The sequence below is a fragment of the Mesoplodon bidens genome, assembly GCF_964165515.1.
Source record: "Mesoplodon bidens genome assembly, chromosome: 3".
In the NCBI taxonomy this organism is placed as follows: Eukaryota; Metazoa; Chordata; class Mammalia; order Artiodactyla; family Ziphiidae; genus Mesoplodon; species Mesoplodon bidens.
Window position 1 is genome coordinate 110,888,727 of NC_138178.1, and position 18,161 is coordinate 110,906,887.

At 36.4% G+C, this 18,161-nt stretch overlaps 1 protein-coding gene across 1 annotated transcript in view; it reads left to right on the forward strand.

The window, feature by feature from the left end:
- Window positions 1-18,161, forward strand: part of G2E3 (G2/M-phase specific E3 ubiquitin protein ligase) — a 66,846-nt gene that overhangs the window by 32,084 nt on the left and 16,601 nt on the right. The window contains 7 exon segments of the mRNA XM_081227220.1: window positions 2,609-2,715; window positions 3,400-3,516; window positions 9,630-9,754; window positions 9,861-9,990; window positions 10,921-11,228; window positions 13,456-13,637; window positions 17,144-17,316. Of these exon segments, the coding sequence (XP_081083346.1) occupies window positions 2,609-2,715; window positions 3,400-3,516; window positions 9,630-9,754; window positions 9,861-9,990; window positions 10,921-11,228; window positions 13,456-13,637; window positions 17,144-17,316 (1,142 nt within the window).

Sequence of the window (18,161 nt, forward strand, 5' to 3'; positions counted from 1 at the left end):
ATAGGACTTTTTGTGAACTCCGAAAATACCAAGTTTCTAATTCTGTCATTGAAAACTAGAAATAGTACTACTAACAAAAATGTAGGTCTACTTTATGCAGATATAAGGTCATGGCCCCATGGACACCTGTCTGTGATATAAATATTAACAAGCAAGCAATTATTACTTGGTTAGAGCACACCAGGACAGAGCTCATTCTTGAGTCATGTTCCTTAAAGGAACTCCAGTGGCTTTTCCACTCTGATACAAGTCTTAACTGAAATAGTAAATGGAGTCTACCCTGTTTAGGTAGCTATAATAATACCCAAATAAATTTTTTTTATCTCTGAACTCCATTAATATAAAAGAGTTGAAGGAAGAACAAACCTATGCAGTAGGATGAGAATTGTATGTGGTTAAGCAGATTTCATTTGTGACCAATATAGATACATTGGGATTTTGTGAGGAGAGACTGTAGATTAATATCAAAGAAATTGACTTTTCACTCTGTATGCAGAGAATTGTCACTATTCTTGTTCAGTTTGGATTTCTCACATCATTGCTGTGGTCTTGTTGGTATCTTTCATATGTCCTATGCTGTTTTTCTTTTCTCCATGCTAGACACTTCCTTGTATCATATCCTATACTTAGTAAGATCTTGGTATCTGTGTACAATTATTCAAAGATCCTTTAGGTTCGGCAGAGATTTCATTAACTTGTTGCTTCCCTCTCACATGTTGTGTGAGTGCTACCTGCTAGTTGTTTGAACCTGGATTCCTCTTTGTCCACTTCTTTCTTCACCATCCACAAATCATTCTCCAAGTCTGTCAGGTCTGCTTAATATTTTTGGTGTATACTTTTTTGTTGCTACCCTCTACCTTAAACCCTTTGTGATTTCACTTCAGACACTTTTTTTTTTTAACTAGACTTTTGCCAGAGGCCACTAACTCCTGCATGCCTTATTCTCTGTCAATTCTTCACACTACTGACTTTGATTTACCTGTCTATTTTAATTACTTAGTTCAGTATGATCAGCATGTAATTTCTAAGTATATTATTATTATTTCCCCAATCACATGTACTCTTTTGCCACTGAGACTTGATGTATGCTATTCCCTCTCCTTGTATTGTCTTTTGTCCTATTTTCCTGGCAAACCCCTACTTCTTTCAAACTTAACTTTGACCGTACCATCCCTGTGACATTTTTGTCAGGCTCTTACATAAACTTCAGTACTTCTTCCTTTCTCTTCTGTATATACTTTTTATTTATTTGTTTAGTTATTTTAAAATAAATTTATTTATTTATTTTTGGCTGTGTTGGGTCTTCATTGCTGTGCGCCGGCTTTCTCTGGTTGCAGTGAGCAGGGGCTACTCTTCGTTGCAGTGCGCGGGCTTCTCATTGCGGTGGCTTCTCTTGATGCAGAGCACGGGCTCTAGGCACGCAGGCTTCAGTAGTTGTGGCACACGGGCTCAGGAGTTGTGACTCCTGGGCTCTAGAGCGCAGGCTTGAGTAGTTGTGGCCCACGGGCTTAGTTCTGCGGCATGCGGGATCTTCCCGGACCAGGTCTCGAACCCGTGTCCCCTGCATTGGCAGGCGGATTCTTAACCACTGTGGCACCAGGGAAGCCCTCTCTTCCATAGATACTTTTTAAAAAATACTTTTAGGACTTCCCTGGTGGCGCAGTGGTTAAGAATCCGCCTGCCAATGCAGGGGACACGGGTTCGAGACCTGGTCCGGGAAGATCCCGCATGCCGCAGAACTAAGCCCGTGGGCCACAACTACTCGAGCCTGCATGCCTAGAGCCCATGCTCCACAACAAGAGAAGCCACCACAATGAGAAGCCTGTGCACCGCAACAAAGAGTAGCCCCCACTCGCTGCAACTAGAGAAAGCCCACATGCAGCAGCAAAGACCCAATGCAGCCATAAATAAATAAATAAATGCATAAAAAATAATAATACTTTTATAGTATGTGCCTACTCACAATAATTCCTTGAAATAGGATCTAAGTCATTTTATGTTTCTATTTTTGGTACTAGCATAGTGTTTAGTGCCTATATAGTAGGGATTAAATATTTATTAAATGACTGTGTGCTACTAGCTTTTTAAAGTGGTGATTGGCTACTCTTTCTCTCTCTTTCTCCTGCTTCTGTATTTTTATTTGCTGAAGCAGTGAGAATAGGTTTTATGCTTCTCCCCCTTAGGAAGAAAACTTACAGAGATTGAGTTAAAAACAGAACCAATGATGCTTTATATGTAACATTTATTTAAACATCCTTCCTAGATGAAGTAACTGATGATGTTTACTGTTTTATTCACAGAGAGTGATGGACAACACAATATTTGGGAACAGAAATGACATTAGATACAAAGGGTTGAGAAACACATATGGGTGATATATGTAAAGAAAAGTCAATTCATTAGCTTAATTTTTTTCCCATTGGGAGAAATATCCCCAAATTTTAGCAGTGGGGTAACTTAGTTTGTCAAAGTTTAAGAACCCCAAACATAAAAAATAAGTTTCCATAATATATATGTGAAAAGTAGCACACATGTTCTATTAGCTATATAATTCATAACCTGATAACCTGTTAATTATTAATCATGTATTTTCTATTTTCCACTATAGGTTCAAGCAATAAATGCAGGAGTGTTTTTCTTTAGGTGCACAATATGCAATAATAGTGATATATTTCAGAAAGAGATGTTGAGAATGGGAATTCATATTCCTGAAAAGTGAGTAACATTTAGCCTTTTGATGAAAAGAGGTTTTAAATATAGGATTTAATAACAATGGAAATAATCATTGATGTCTGATTAATTACTCATGGACAACCAGCCATTTCAAATAGGGAAATATAAAACCGTCCCTGCCACCTTTCCTCCTCCTCCCCAGATTGCTAGTTCTTGAGAACCAGGTACTGTGACTTAAATGTCTCATTAGTTGTTTATAGTCTCTTAATAATTGTACACCTCACTTGTGTACAATATTGATTAATTGATTGATACACAAGTATAATAGGCTTCAAAATGGTATATATAAATTATTTGAGAGAATCAAGATGTGGTTTAAAATGTATAAGAAGAATTTTCTTAATACTTAAAGGTGAGGAATCCAGAAATATGGTACTAAACCTGAAATTCAAAAAATTAGAAGTGAAATATTAGGAAAAATGTAAGTTTCAGAAAATTTCTACTTAATTTTTCATTTAGCATTTGAAATTCACTGCGAGACTAATTAACTGTAGGATAAAATGACACAAAGGGATTTATATGTTGAAGTGAATGATTAATTGTAAAAAGAACAAATTTCATCCTTGTTCCTAAGTTTGTGAAGAGTTTTTATTTTTAGATTCATTATCAGTCTTTTTGTGTAACATTTTAGGCCAAAGTATATTTTATATCTTGCTTCATTTACAGAGATGCATCTTGGGAATTAGAGGAAAATGCTTACCAAGAGCTTCTGCAACACTATGAGCATTGTGATGTCCGAAGATGTCGTTGCAAAGAAGGGCGAGACTATAATGTGCCTGACAGGTATATGGGGAAGTTCAGTTGTGCTTAGTGTCCTTTTTTTTTTTAACATCTTTATTGGAGTATAATTGCTTTACAATGGTGTGTTAGTTTCTGCTTTATAACAAAGTGAATCAGTTATACATATACATATGTTCCCATATCTCTTCCCTCTTGCGTCTCCCTCCCTCCCACACTCCCTATCCAACCGCTCTAGGTGGTCAGAAACCACCGAGCTGATGATCTCTCTGTGCTATGCAGCTTCTTCCCACTAGCTGTCTGTTTTATGTTTGGTAGTGTGTATATGTCCATGCCACTCTCTCACTTTGTCACAGCTTACCCTTCCACCTACCCATTTCCTCAAGTCCATTCTCTAGTAGGTCTGTGTCTTTATTCCCGTCCTACCCCTAGGTTCTTCATGACATTTTTTTCTTCTTAGATTCCATATATATGTGTTAGCATATGGTATTTGTCTTTCTCTTTCTGACTTACTTCACTCTGTATGACAAACTCTAGGTCTATCCACCTCATTACAGATAGCTCAGTTTCGTTTCTTTTTATGGCTGAGTAATATTCCATTGTATATATGTGCCACATCTTCTTTATCCATTCATCTGATGATGGACACTTAGGTTGTTTCCATCTCCGGGCTATTGTGAATAGAGCTGCAGTGAACATTTTGGTACATGTCTCTTTTTGAATTGTGGTTTTCTCAGGGTATATGCCTAGTAGTGGGATTGCTGGGTCATATGGTAGTTCTATTTTTAGTTTTTTAAGGAACCTCCATACTGTTCTCCATAGTGGCTGTACCAATTCACATTCCCACCAGCAGTGCAAGAATGTTCCCTTTTCTCCACACCCTCTCCAGCATTTATTGTTTGTAGATTTTTTGATGATGGCCATTCTGACTGGTGTGAGATGATATCTCATTGTAGTTTTGATTTGCATTTCTCTATTGATTAATGATGTTGAGCATTCTTGCATGTGTTTGTTGGCAGTCTGTATATCTTCTTTGGAGAAATGCCTATTTAAGTCTTCTGCCCATTTTTAGATTGGGTTGTTTGTTTTTTTGCTATTGAGCTGAATGAGCTGCTTGTAAATTTTGGAGATGAATCCTTTGTCAGTTGCTTCATTTGCAAATATTTTCTCCCATTCTGAGGGTTGTCTTTTGGTCTTGTTTATGGTTTCCTTTGCTGTGCAAAAGCTTTGAAGTTTCATTAGGTCCCATTTGTTTATCTTTGTTTTTATTTCCATTTCTCTAGGAGGTGGGTCCAAAAGGATCTTGCTGTGATTTATGTCATACAGTGTTCTGCCTATGTTTTCCTCGAAGAGTTTGATGGTGCCTGGCCTTACATTTAGGTCTTTAATCCATTTTGAGCTTATTTTTGTGTATGGTGTTAGGGAATGATCTAATCTCATACTTTTACATGTCCCTGTCCAGTTTTCCCAGCACCACTTATTGAAGAGGCTGTCCTTTCTCCACTGTACATTCCTGCCTCCTTTATCAAAGATAAGTTGACCATATGTGCGTGGGTTTATCTCTGGGCTTTCTATCCTGTTCCATTGATCTATCTTTCTGTTTTTATGCCAGTACCACACTGTCTTCATTACTGTAGCTTTGTAGTATAGTCTGAAGTCAGGGAGCCTGATTCCTCCAGCTCCGTTTTTCGTTCTCAAGATGGCTTTGGCTATTCGGGGTCTTTTGTTTTTCCAAACAAATTTTGAAATTTTTTGTTCTAGTTCTGTGGAAAATGCTAGTGGTAGTTTGATAGGGATTGCATTGAATCTGTAGATTGCTTTGGGTAGTAGAGTCATTTTCACAATATTGATTCTTCCAATCCAGGAGCATGGTATATCTCTCCATCTATTTGTATCATCTTTAATTTCTTTCATCAGTGTCTTATAATTTTCTGCATAGAGGTCTTTTGTCTCCTTAGGTAGGTTTATTCCTAGATATTTTATTCTTTTTGTTGCAGTGGTAAATGGGAGTGTTTTCTTGATTTCCCTTTCAGATTTTTCATCATTAGTGTACAGGAATGCCAGAGATTTCTGTGCATTAATTTTGTATCCTGCTACTTTACCGAATTCATTGATTAGCTCTAGTAGTTTTCTGGTAGCATCTTTAGGATTCTCTATGTATAGTATCATGTCATCTGCAAACAGTGACAGCTTTACTTCTTCTTTTCCAATTTGGATTCCTTTTATTTCCTTTTGTTCTCTGATTGCTGTGGCTAAAACTTCCAAAACTATGTTGAATAATAGTGGTGAGTGTGGGCAACCTTGTCTTGTTCCTGATCTTAGTGGAAGTGGTTTCAGTTTTTCACCATTGAGGACAATGTTGGCTGTGGGTTTGTCATATATGGCCTTTATTATGTTGAGGAAAGTTCCCTCTATGCCTACTTTCTGCAAGGTTTTTTTTATCATAAATGGGTGTTGAATTTTGTCAAAAGCTTTCTCTGCATCTATTGAGATGACCCTATGGTTTTTCTCCTTCAATTTGTTAATATGGTGTATCATATTGATTGATGTGCGTATATTGAAGAATGCTTGCATTCCTGGAATAAACCCCACTTGATCATGGTGTATGATCCTTTTAATGTGCTGTTGGATTCTGTTTGCTAGTATTTTGTTGAGGATTTTTGCATCTATGTTCATCAGTGATATTGGCCTGTAGTTTTCTTTCTTTGGGACATCTTTGTCTGGTTTTCGTATCAGGGTGATGGTGGCCTCGTAGAATGAGTTTGGGAGTGTTCCTCCCTCTGCTATATTTTGGAAGAGTTTGAGAAGGATAGGTGTTAGCTCTTCTCTAAATGTTTGATAGAATTCACATGTGAAGCCGTCCGGTCCTGGGCTTTTGTTTGTTGGAAGATTTTTTTTTTTTTTTTTTTTTCTTTTTGCGGTATGCGGGCCTCTCACTGTTGTGGCCTCTCCCCTTGCGGAGCACAGGCTCCGGATGCGCAGGCCCAGCGGCCATGGCTCACGGGCCCAGCCGCTCCGCGGCATATGGGATCCTCCCAGACCGGGGCACGAACCCGTATCCCCTGCATCGGCAGGCGGACTCTCAACCACTGCGCCACCAGGGAGGCCATGTTGGAAGATTTTTAATCACAGTTTCAATTTCAGTGCTTGTAATTGGTCTGTTCATATTTCTTCCTGATTCAGTCTTGGCAGGTTGTGCATTTCTAAGAATTTGTCCATTTTTCCAGGTTGTCCGTTTTATTAGCATAGAGTTACTTGTAGTAATCTCTCATGATCTTTTGTATTTCTACTAGTGTCCTTTTTTAAACCTTCAGCTTGAGAAAGTAGGTGTTCTAGTTAGTGAAATGTACTTTTGCTCTTAGGATGTTTGAAATTTTAACTTGAGATGAGGTATATTTATTAAATGTATATTTACATCTGTTTACAGAGAAATTATTGCAGTAGGCATAATTGTAACTTTTGTGGTGTGTTTTCATGAGGCTCTGTTTTCTAGAGCTCTACTGTGGTAGCCAGTAACCACAGGTGGCTATTGAGCACTTGAATGTGGCTATTCCAAATTGAGAGGTGTTGTAAGTGTAAAATACACACCGAAGACTTATATGTGTCTTAGTTTACTAGGACTGACATAACAAAATACCACAAACCGGGTGGTTTAAACAACAGAAATTTTTCATCTTAGAATCCTAGACGCTAGATGTCCAAGATAAAGGCATTGGCAGGTTTGATTTCTTTTGAAGCCTCTATCCTTGGCTTGCGCATGGCTCCCTTCTAGCTGTGTCCTTCTGTCTGTGCCTTAATTTTTTTTTCTTATTAGGATACCAGTCATATTGGATTAGGACCCATGCATATGGCCTCATTTTATCTTAATTATTGCTTTAAAGGCCCTATCTCCAACTACAGTCACATTGTGAAGTACTGGGTGTTAGGTGTTCAACATATGAATTCTGGGCGTGACAGAATTCAGCCCATAACAGTAAGAAAAAAAGACCTTAAAATATCTTGTTAATAATTTTTTAAATTGATTACCTGCCAAACAAAATGACTATATTTTGGAAATACTCAAATTTATTTCACCTGTTTCTTTTACCTTTTAAAATCTGGTTACTAGGAAAGTTTAAATTACATATATGATTTACATTATATTTCTATTGGATGACACTGTTCTAGAAGTTAAGAAACTAGATTAATCTATCAGTGTTTGTTTTGAATCACTATAAAAAGGATTTGACATTTGAAATTTATTTGACATTTGAAATTTATTGATTACTCTTTTGTAGTATCCGTAGACATTGGCTATAATGTTAACAATCGTTTTTTGCCTTGTCTGTACACTATACTGTGTGGGGTATTAGAAATCAAGAGTATCTTTATTTTTTAAGATGCAGGATAAAAGGTAACAAATCTAATTTTGTTGAAATTTTTATAGGAAATTTTGATAAATTTTTATCCCTGTTATATAGTCTTAATTAATATGACAAACTGCAACTTAAAGTGCAGAGCAGAACATTGGGAGCCTTATCTCTTATGGAAAATGATTTGGCTAGGTGAGCTACTACTTATTTTGGAAGACTCAGCTGAAGTCTTGCAGGCTTTGGAAAGTTTCTCCTAAGAAGTTCTTACTATTCCCGATTCCGTGTTCTGGGCTGGATTTTCCCTTCATTGTGCTTGTTACAACAGAGTTGACATTATTTAAATTTGTCTTTGCCATTAGACTAAAGATTCATTAAGGGTGGAGGTCTCATTGAAGATGTCAAGTAATGTGTATTCTTGCCTAAGTTACTTGATCTGGTGACCCTGATTATTCATCTGTAAACACTAATAATACCCTGCTCAAGGGTTGTGCTGAGGTAGAGATGAGATTAATATATATAAAAGTGCTTTGTAGACAATAAAGCACTTCAGAGTTCCAAGAAGCAATATATTCATTAATAATGATATTTTCTAAATTCATTTTAGGCTATTTTGATTAACTAATATACATATTTCTTGTATACCTCTGGTCACCTAATCATTTGCTACCAAATTCCCTTTTCTTTCTGGCAGCTATTTTGCCTTTTCTCCTAGGACACAGAGTCCTGCTATCTGAATGCTTTCTTTGCAGTCTCACTCCCCCTCATCCTAGTGATAGGAAGGTAATTTGCTGAAAGGCAACATGGTGGAGTGGTTAGGAGCATGGGTCTGAAGCCAGGTAAACTGGATTGGAAGCCTCACTCTGAGACTTACTAACAGGGTGAACTTGTTTGGGCAAGCAATTTACCCCTCTATGCTTTGGTTTCCTCTTCTTCAAAACGGAAGTAACTGGTTTTCCCAACCTTCTGAAACTTTACATGTAAAGGGTGAGAACTGGGCCTGGTATATAAGCACTCGTTAGCTGTCATCTTTCTTTCTCTTCATCATCAGTTGGCAGAACTATCTGGGGAAGAAAGGGGGACACAGAGAGGACATACCCCTACACACCCATGTCCACACAGAGGGAGATTCGCCCACACCTACCAGAGGTGAAGTTACGCAGCTAAGTCTCTTATCACCCACATATCCACACACTCAGGGAGTATATCCATTTCTGTACAGACGGATGTATTCATAACCAAACAAAGAGGAGGCTGCACGCTATAACCCACACCCATATAGAAAATGTGAATGCTGACTGGCACATGTCACACAGCACAGTGGGGAAACATTGGGAGTGGGGGATTGAGGGGAAAAGATGAGAGAGAATATGAATGCGGGTCAGGTAGTAAGTCTGGATCCTGTTGAGCTGCACAGTACTTGGGGTGTCTGAGCAAGCTTATTATAGGAAATAATTCCTCACCTTGAATGGGAAAGATAGTATTTTAGGTAAGATAATGTATTTACTGAATGCTTCTTCCATATCAGACATACTTTGGGTATATGTGCATGTACATGCTGATATTTAGTTTAGTATTTTAAGATAGAGAATATTTAAAGAAGGAAGTTACAAACATAAGTGAAATGGGGGAAAAAAACTACTTTAGGAAAAAGTAATGCAGTATCAAAGCAGTTAATTTATTTTCCTTCCTTGGGTAAAAGGGTTGGTTGTGTGTGTGAGGTGGACAGTGAGGTGTGCAATGGTGCTGATGGTCGGAATTAGATTAAATTAATACCACATGGAAATAATCTTCTCTTTATGTCCTCAGCAAATGGGAAATAAAGCGCTGTCAGTGTTGTGGTTCTCGCGGAACACATCTAGCCTGTTCCTCACTACAATCATGGGAACAAAATTGGGAATGTTTGGAATGTAGAGGTATTCTTTGCAATTCAGGTAATATTTTGTGATTTTGAATAAAGACGTTTTTATTTAAATGCATATTATTAAAAAGTTTCTACCTATATTCCTATTATACTAACATTGGGTTTTAAATCTGTAGGCGATTTCCAAAAAGCCAAAAAACACACATTACCCAACACTAATGTGGGAATAACTGATTGTTTGTTGGAGGAATCTTCACCTAAATTACCCAGACAGTCTCCTGGAGCCCAGCGTGAAGACCTGCTGAGGTGTGTATTTTGAATTGGAGAAAAATATAAAACTCTGTTTTGAGAAAATTATAATGGGAAGTAGCTATATACATTTAGAGTATTAGCTGTTCTCAGAGTAGTTTGGAAGGGTATTTTTCAAACTGCAGTCCCTAATTTGATGTAGAAAGATGATCCTTGGACATTGCCTCTAACAGGATTATTTTGAGTACATTAATTCCAATTACAGATGGAGAAACTGAGGCAGGGAACAATTGAGTTAGTCCAGATAATTGTCTGGAGGTCTTGTTAGGACACTGGTTGCCTGGCCTCATGCTCAGAGGTTCTTATTCTGTTTATCTGCTGCGGGGCTTAAGAAGCTGCGTTTCTAACAAGTTTCCAGGCGCGGCAGCTGCTGCTGTTGCTGGTCTGGGGCCACACTTTGACAATTAATAGTGTAAACTGAAAAGTACTATTTAAAGGAGTGTGAATTCTGCTTAAAATATGTAATCTCTTAAAAATATAGTTCTCTTATACAGTGAGCAGAGATTACATTTGCTCTATCTTTAAAGGATCTAGTGAACATGAAATAAGATGCAGTTAAAAGCAGAAACTAACACACCATTGTAAAGCAATTATACTCCAATAAAGATGTTAGAAAAAAAAAAAAAGATGCAGTTAAGCAAGTATGTCCAGGGAGGTAAGAGTTTGAGCTTTTGACTCTTATACCTAAATCCAGTGAATTGTATAACATTAGGTGATTTTAATTTGGTAGAAGATTGGGTAGAGGGAATCAAGAATTTAGAACTAAGGTTATCAAATAACTTTTTGGTTCCACTGGCAGCCATTGTTTGCTTTTGGGTGGGAGTTGGGGAAGAACTTTCTATTCTTTTTTTATTTGGCTGTGTAACTGCTATGACACGTAAAGTACTTTAGAGTACTTACCTCTATGTTTAAATTCATGTTTTATAGGCAAGGCAGCAAATTTAGAAGAGATATTTCGACTCTAATAATAGAGCTAGGATTCCAAATTAAAAAAAAAACTAAAAGATTATTTATCAACAAAGCCAATTTCTGGAATAGTGCTTTAGATGGATTCAGAAATCAAAACTTTAATCCTTCATATACAATTGAAATAGCATATATTAATGAAAATGATCATTTTGGAAAAGAGCAGCCTGGATCAAAGCAAGAATTCCTAAGTCTCTTAATGCAGCAACTTGAGAACTCACCATTGTTTGAAGGGTCCTTGTCAAAGAACTTGTCTCTCAATTCTCAAGGTAACTATTTTCATTATTATTGTACATACTGAATATACCATGTGTTAAGAAAGAGATAGCAGGTTAGAATTGATACTCAATACCTGTCAAAATGTATAATCACTTTGTTACTAAAATAATGATAGAATCACAGAAAAGGGGGGAAGTGATGTTTTTTAAAATAAATTTTGTAGTGAAACATTTTTTATTTTAGAATATCCTTAATTTCTTTATAGCAATATCCTCCTTAAAGTGATTCTATAATTTAGTACAACTTCTTAAAAATGTACTTTATTTTAATTTTAATTCATTTGAATAGAGTGGCCAAATGGGATGAATGAGTTTTTGAGCTCTTCTTGTTCATATATTTGAAATGTGCAGTTGGCATGTGTCTTTACAACCTAGGATTTTTATAACATAATTTTTTGGTTCACATATAACAGATTTTTAGCATACTTTTGCTTTCAAGAGTTTTTTTTATTTAACAGAATTATGTATATGATACTTTTCTGTCTTTACTTCTGGTAAGGAATTAATGTGATTAAAACAGGCATCTCAAAACATTGGTTAATTCTAGCATTCTTTTTTTAGGAGCTTTTATAACTGCTTTTGCTGTAATAGGAATTTGAGAGAGAGTGAGAAGACATATCATCCCATTTGACTTCCTTCTATGTTTCCTTTAGAACTTCCTCACCATTGCCTGAAGTATCATTGAAATAATTGAAACTACCAAGGATCATTAGTACTATGTATAGTACACACAGTTTAATTCTACACTCCCTTTAAAAAAAAACAAAAACGCTCCAAGTAATCAGTATGTTAACTCATGGCAGTTTTGGTACAGTGGAGAGAGTACATGGAATTTAAGTCAGAAAATCTGAGTTCAGTTTGTACACATCTACTTCAGTAGCTTTATTTCCCTAGATTAATTGCATAGCCCCTCTGGATCTCAGTTTCTTCATCTGTAAGATGTGACTACTAATATGTAGTATATAAGGTTATTGTTGAGGAGATTTTATTATTATTTCAGTTATTGTTAATGTTACTTATTAATAAATTACTTTTAATTTTTAGAAAAAATAAAGGAAAATTTACATGATATCTTTTTGACTTATCAAAGTAGCTAAAACATTTTCAATGACACATTGAAAAATATTGTGATGGTATGGTAAGATAGCATATAGTGTTGAGTTAATTTGTACCATTTTGTATGTCAACAACTTTAAAATTGTTCATATCCTTTGAACCGCTAATACCGTATGTAGGAATCTATCCTAATAAAGATATATAAACAAGAATGTGTAAATAGGGGCTTCCCTGGTGGCGCAGTGGTTGAGAGTCCGCCTGCCGATGCAGGGGACACGGGTTCGTGCCCCGGTCTGGGAGGATCCCACATGCCGCGGAGCGGCTGGGCCCGTGAGCCATGGCTGCTGAGCCTGCGCGTCCGGAGCCTGTGCTCTGCAGGGGGAGAGGCCACAACAGTGAGAGGCCCGCCTACCGCAAAAAAAAAAAAAAAAAAAAAAAAAAGAATGTGTAAATAGATGTTGAGTGTAACATTGTGTCTCATGTAGTTCAAACTGGGCTAGCCAGTAATAAGGGGGTGGTTTACATTGCAGCACATCTGTAAATTAGTTTGAATGCATTCATTAACTGTATATTTGAATAATTTCAAGTAATATTTTAAAAATTTACAATACAGTAAGTGGAAAAAGACAAGTCAAGCTATTTATATATATATTTATATGCACATGAGGCATATTATAAATACACCAAAGTGTGTACACTGGTTATTATGGTGGTAGGATTATAGGTGATTTTATAAAAAGATTTTCTGTATTTACATATTTTTCTACAATAGATTGTTACTTTGTTTTTTTTTGTTTGTTTTTTTAATTAGTTTCTGCTTTATAACAAAGTGAATCAGTCATACATATACATCTGTTCCCACATCCCTTCCCTCATGCATCTCCCTCCCTCCCACCCTCCCCATCCCACCCCTCCAGGCGGTCACAAAGCACCAAGCTGTAGATTGTTACTTTGAATTCAGGGGAAAAGATTTGTAAAATTGTATATTTTAGTTGAAATTTATATTTTATACATTATTATACCTTCTATGAATTAGGTTATTTTACATTTGTCTAAAGCTTGGATTTTTTAATTTTTAATTTATTATATATGTATCAATTACATATGATGGTTATATAATAATAAAAGAAGTGTATTTGATATATTTTATCTGTATTTACAGCTCTGAAAGAGAATCTTTACTATGAAGCTGGCAAAATGCTTGCCATTTCTTTGGTTCATGGTGGTCCTTCACCTGGTTTCTTTTCTAAAACCTTATTTAACTGCCTTGTTTATGGACCAGAAAGTACCCAACCAATTTTAGACGATGTCTCAGACTTTGATGTGGCACAGATTATAATCAGGGTAAGAAATGTACCTGTCTGTTCAGATGTAGACTATGTTCTAGGTGTATTTGAATATAAATGATGGATCTGCAATAGAATAATACTCTTTGTGGAGTAGTTAAGGGGTGTCACTATTTTTGTTTACCAACTAAGTTAGCAACCATTTAAGAGACATGTAAAGGGCAGGCAGCTAGAGATCAAAGTGCCATGTTTAATGTTGATAAAACCAGTTGGATAATGTGACTTAGATCTGTGGTCAGAATGGCTTGCTAACACTCCTCAGAACTAGATGGATTTATCTGCCCTGCCAGGGACAACATAAGGCAGGTTCCTTGTTGCATGCTCAAGAGCAGATGAAAGTGCACTTTCCTGTCTTCAGGTGGAGCTGAAGAAAGGATGGTTACCAGCAGAAAATTTATCCTTCCTCCTACAGGGAGATATGAGTGATGGGTAGAGAGAAAGACCAGGCTGAATTTCTTCTCTCTGGAAACAGTTGGGGAGACTCAGTGTTCCTCCCCTCAAAATAGTTACCATTTATTAAGCCCTATACTACACATGTTATCTGTACAAACTCAGTTTACTTATCATAAGTAACATTGCCCATGTGTTACTGATTTAGAAAGTAATGAAACAGTTGAGACAATGAAATCCATTTCAACTTTTCTTCCCTTAACTTGTCCCATACTTAAGCCTAGTCTATCTACTGTCTCAGTTAATAGGCAGTATAGTTTAATGGTTAAAAACAAATGCTCAGAAGTCAGATTTTAGTTTGAAATAACTGATATAAGCTATGTGACCTTGGGCATGTTGGGTTAATCTTGTTCAGCCTCAAGTTTCTAAACCAGAAAGTAAGAAGCCTGGAAATGTGTTGTTTTAATAATTCTGTGTATTTTGCCCAAGACTCCTCATTCTAAAATGATATTTTAAACTGACCCTTTAACCCTTCAATTTATTTTTTCTTTTCTCCTCTTTACCAGAGAAAATGTACTTTAACTTCATTGTCTCCATTTCCTCTTTCCTACTCATTTAACTTACAGTCAGACTTCTGTTCCCACCACTACCCTTCTGAGTTAGCTAGTTCATTGCTGATATGCAGGGATCTAAATCTCCACATGCAAAGGCCTTTCTTTTCTAATTCCTCATCTCCTCTGACTTCTGCAATCACCACTGTATTTGAATTCATCTCTATTGTTTTCTTTAATATCTACTCCCTCCTACTTTTGACTACTACTGTCTTTTTTAATGCTTCTTCTTCTTACCCCTAAAACTTAGGTAATTTTCAGTGTTGTCTTAACAGTCCTCCTTCTATACTATTTGGAAAGAGCCTCCTCATCTATAACCTATCTGATGATTTCCAGACCTGTATTTTTGAGCCCCTAGATGTTTATATCCAGATAAGATCTGGGTCTTCCTACCAAATTGAGCACAGCATGTTTAGGACAGAACTAATTTTTTTTCCCAGAATTTGGTTTTCGGCCTGATTTTCCTTTTCTTTTAAAGAGATTTCTTATTTCCAAGTTATTCTGGAGACAGGGTTGTTTTCATTCTTCCATACTCCATTTATCAGTTTGTGTCAAGTCATCTGTCTCTAACAGTGGCCTTTCCTTCTTATTTCTAGTATGCTTACTATACCAAATGCAGGTTATATCTAAGTTTAAACAATTAAGATATTATTCTAATCATCTTCTTCAAGATGATTCTTTCACAAGTACAGGTTTGAGCACATTGCTTCCTTCCTCAGGAATCCTAATGGATTCTCATTGCCTATTGAATAGAGTTCAAGTTCTTCATTAGGGCACTTGGAGCTCTCCTCATGGCTTTACTAACTCCAGTTTTTGTACTCCTAGCCAGTGTTCCTTCACTGATTTAGTCAACAGACATATCTACAAGGTGCTATGTACCCCATACGGTTTTTTGTTTGTTTTTATTATTTATTTGGTTCTGCCAGGTCTTAGTTGTGACAGGTGGGCTCCTTAGTTGCAGCTAGTGGGCTCCTTAGTTGTTGCATGCGAACTCTTAGTTGCAACACACATGTGGGATCTAGTTCCCTGACCAGGGATCGAACCCGGGCCCACTGCACTGGGAACGCGGAATCTTAACTACTGTGCCACCAGGGAAGTCCCTGTATCCCACACTGTTTTATCACTGAAGATAAAGTAGTGAACTAAACAAAGCCCCTGCCTTCTTGGAATTTACATATTAGAGGAATGACAAGATAAATAAATATATAATATACTGTCATGTAGTAAAATATATTATAAAAATAGAATAAGAGGAAGGATATCTTTTCCAAGATAATGCTTGGGGTATAGTAAGTTAAAGCATAGGCTAAGCTTCTGTAACAAAGAGACCCAAAAGACAATGGCCCAAAAAAGGCAGATATTTATTTTTTTCTAAAATCTAGATTTTAGAGTAGGGGTTGGCAAACTATAGCCATAGGCCAAGTCTTGCCTGCTGCCTTCTTAAAGTTTTATTGGAACACAAACACACGCATTTGTTATGTGTCTGTGACTGCTTTTACACTACAGTGGTGGAGTTTAGTAGTTGTGACAAGCACCATATGGCCCACAAAGCATAAAATGCTATCTGGCCTTTACAGAAATGGCTCCTGTTTTAGAGGTACAATTGTGATACACCAAGTCACCCAGAGAATTGGATTCCTTCCTCTTGTTGTGTAATCATTTAGGATATTGTCTTCATAGCTGAAGCTTGCTGTACAGGGAGAAAGTGGAAGTAGAGTGCAGGGAAATTTGACACATTTTCACTCATGTCCCATTGGACAGCTCTTAGTCACATAAGGCCACACTAGCTTTAAGGTAAGTTTGGCTATATGCCCAGCTAAAACTTAGGGTGATGGGTTTGGGAGGATGAGAACATATACCCAACTATTAGAGTGTGAAGGTAGTTTGAACAGGGTAGTCAGGAAAAACCTCTGAGGTCACAGGAGAGATCTGAAATAAATGAGGGAATCATGTAAATACCTGGAAGAAGAGTTTTTTGGAACAAAGAAATACCAAGGAGATTTTCCATTCAAATGGACTTTGCCTCCTAATTTTATCTTTCTCCCTCTGTAACTTTGTTCAAGAGCTAACCTATGTGAAAGTGTCTGTTATATAAATGGTTAAGTATATCTTTGTTTATGCTGTTCCCTCAAATACCCTTGAGTGTATCCATTTTTTTTTAATCTCGGCTATTCTTCCTTTCATGAAATCTCTGCAGGTCCTCTTTCTTGCCTCTCTAGTGCTATGTAACTGTTCTATGTCAGTTACCGCCTTTTATGGAAGTAATTTCCTATATTAAAGTGGCATTATAGTCTAGATTTCTTGAAACCTAGGTTTTGGCAGAAATATACAGTGTTTATTAAACTGGATTATCAGACATTTATTCTAGGAAAATAATTCTTAGTATACTTTCACTTCACCCAGGTATACTCAAGAATTGAGTATAAAGTAATGTGTCATTTGAAATGCAATTATCTTTCACAAGTAAATGAGTAAACTGGGTGTATTTTCTTCTTCATTACAGATAAATACTGCAGCAACTGTGGCTGACTTAAACTCTTTAATAAATGAATATTATAACTACCTAGAGCTTATTGGATGCCTAAGACTTATAACATCATTAAGTGATAAATATATGTTGGCAAAAGACATACTTGTTTATCATGTAATTAAGAGAGTCCAAACACCTTTTGAAAGGTAAGTTGTTCATATGTTAAGGATTCTCTCAAATTACATGTTTAAAGTGGTTAATTGTCTTACAGTGTGAGATATATTTGATAAAATGTAAATGCTATTTTAAACTAATGCTTTAAAACTAACCTCTTAAGGATGAATACTGTTCTTACCATTGTACACAGAATTGCTTAAATATATACTGTTTAGGTAGGAAAAGTAATCATTATCTCAATTTATAATTAATTTTTCTAAATAAAAATTATTTTTATGTCCTCACACGCTGCTATTCTTTTAATAGTGGGAAATTTAAAATATATATGAAAGTAGGCAGAGTGATACACCATGTAATCACCACCCAGATCTAACAGTTATCAACCAACAGGTGGCCAGTCTCATTTAGCTAGCCTTCCCTTGTTATTGACTCCAGTTTTATTTTCAAGCAGATTTTAAAATTTCAGTATCATTAATCTATGTATTTAATGTATTCAAAACTGTTATAGTTGCTATCCTTACTGAAGTTCAGATTGTCTCATCTTTAACCTGTACAAACCTCTTTATGTTGTTTCTTTTGAGTTCTTTTGATGTTGACCCTTAATGGTCTTTGATAGCCTTCTTGCTATATGGTATGACAAGGTGTTTCATGCTCCTTTTGTACATTCTGGCCTAATGAGCTTTGTTTCTTTGAATGGGAAATGGTATTTCAAATCCACAATCTGGATGCTAGGGATGTTTATTTTTGCCACGTTAGTCATAGTTTCTAGGCCTTTTCAGTGGACTAAAAGAAGAAATATAGGGGGTTTTTGTTGGTTTGTTTGGTTTTTTTTAAGATAAAATACATCATAGGTTTCTACTGATACTTCAAATTC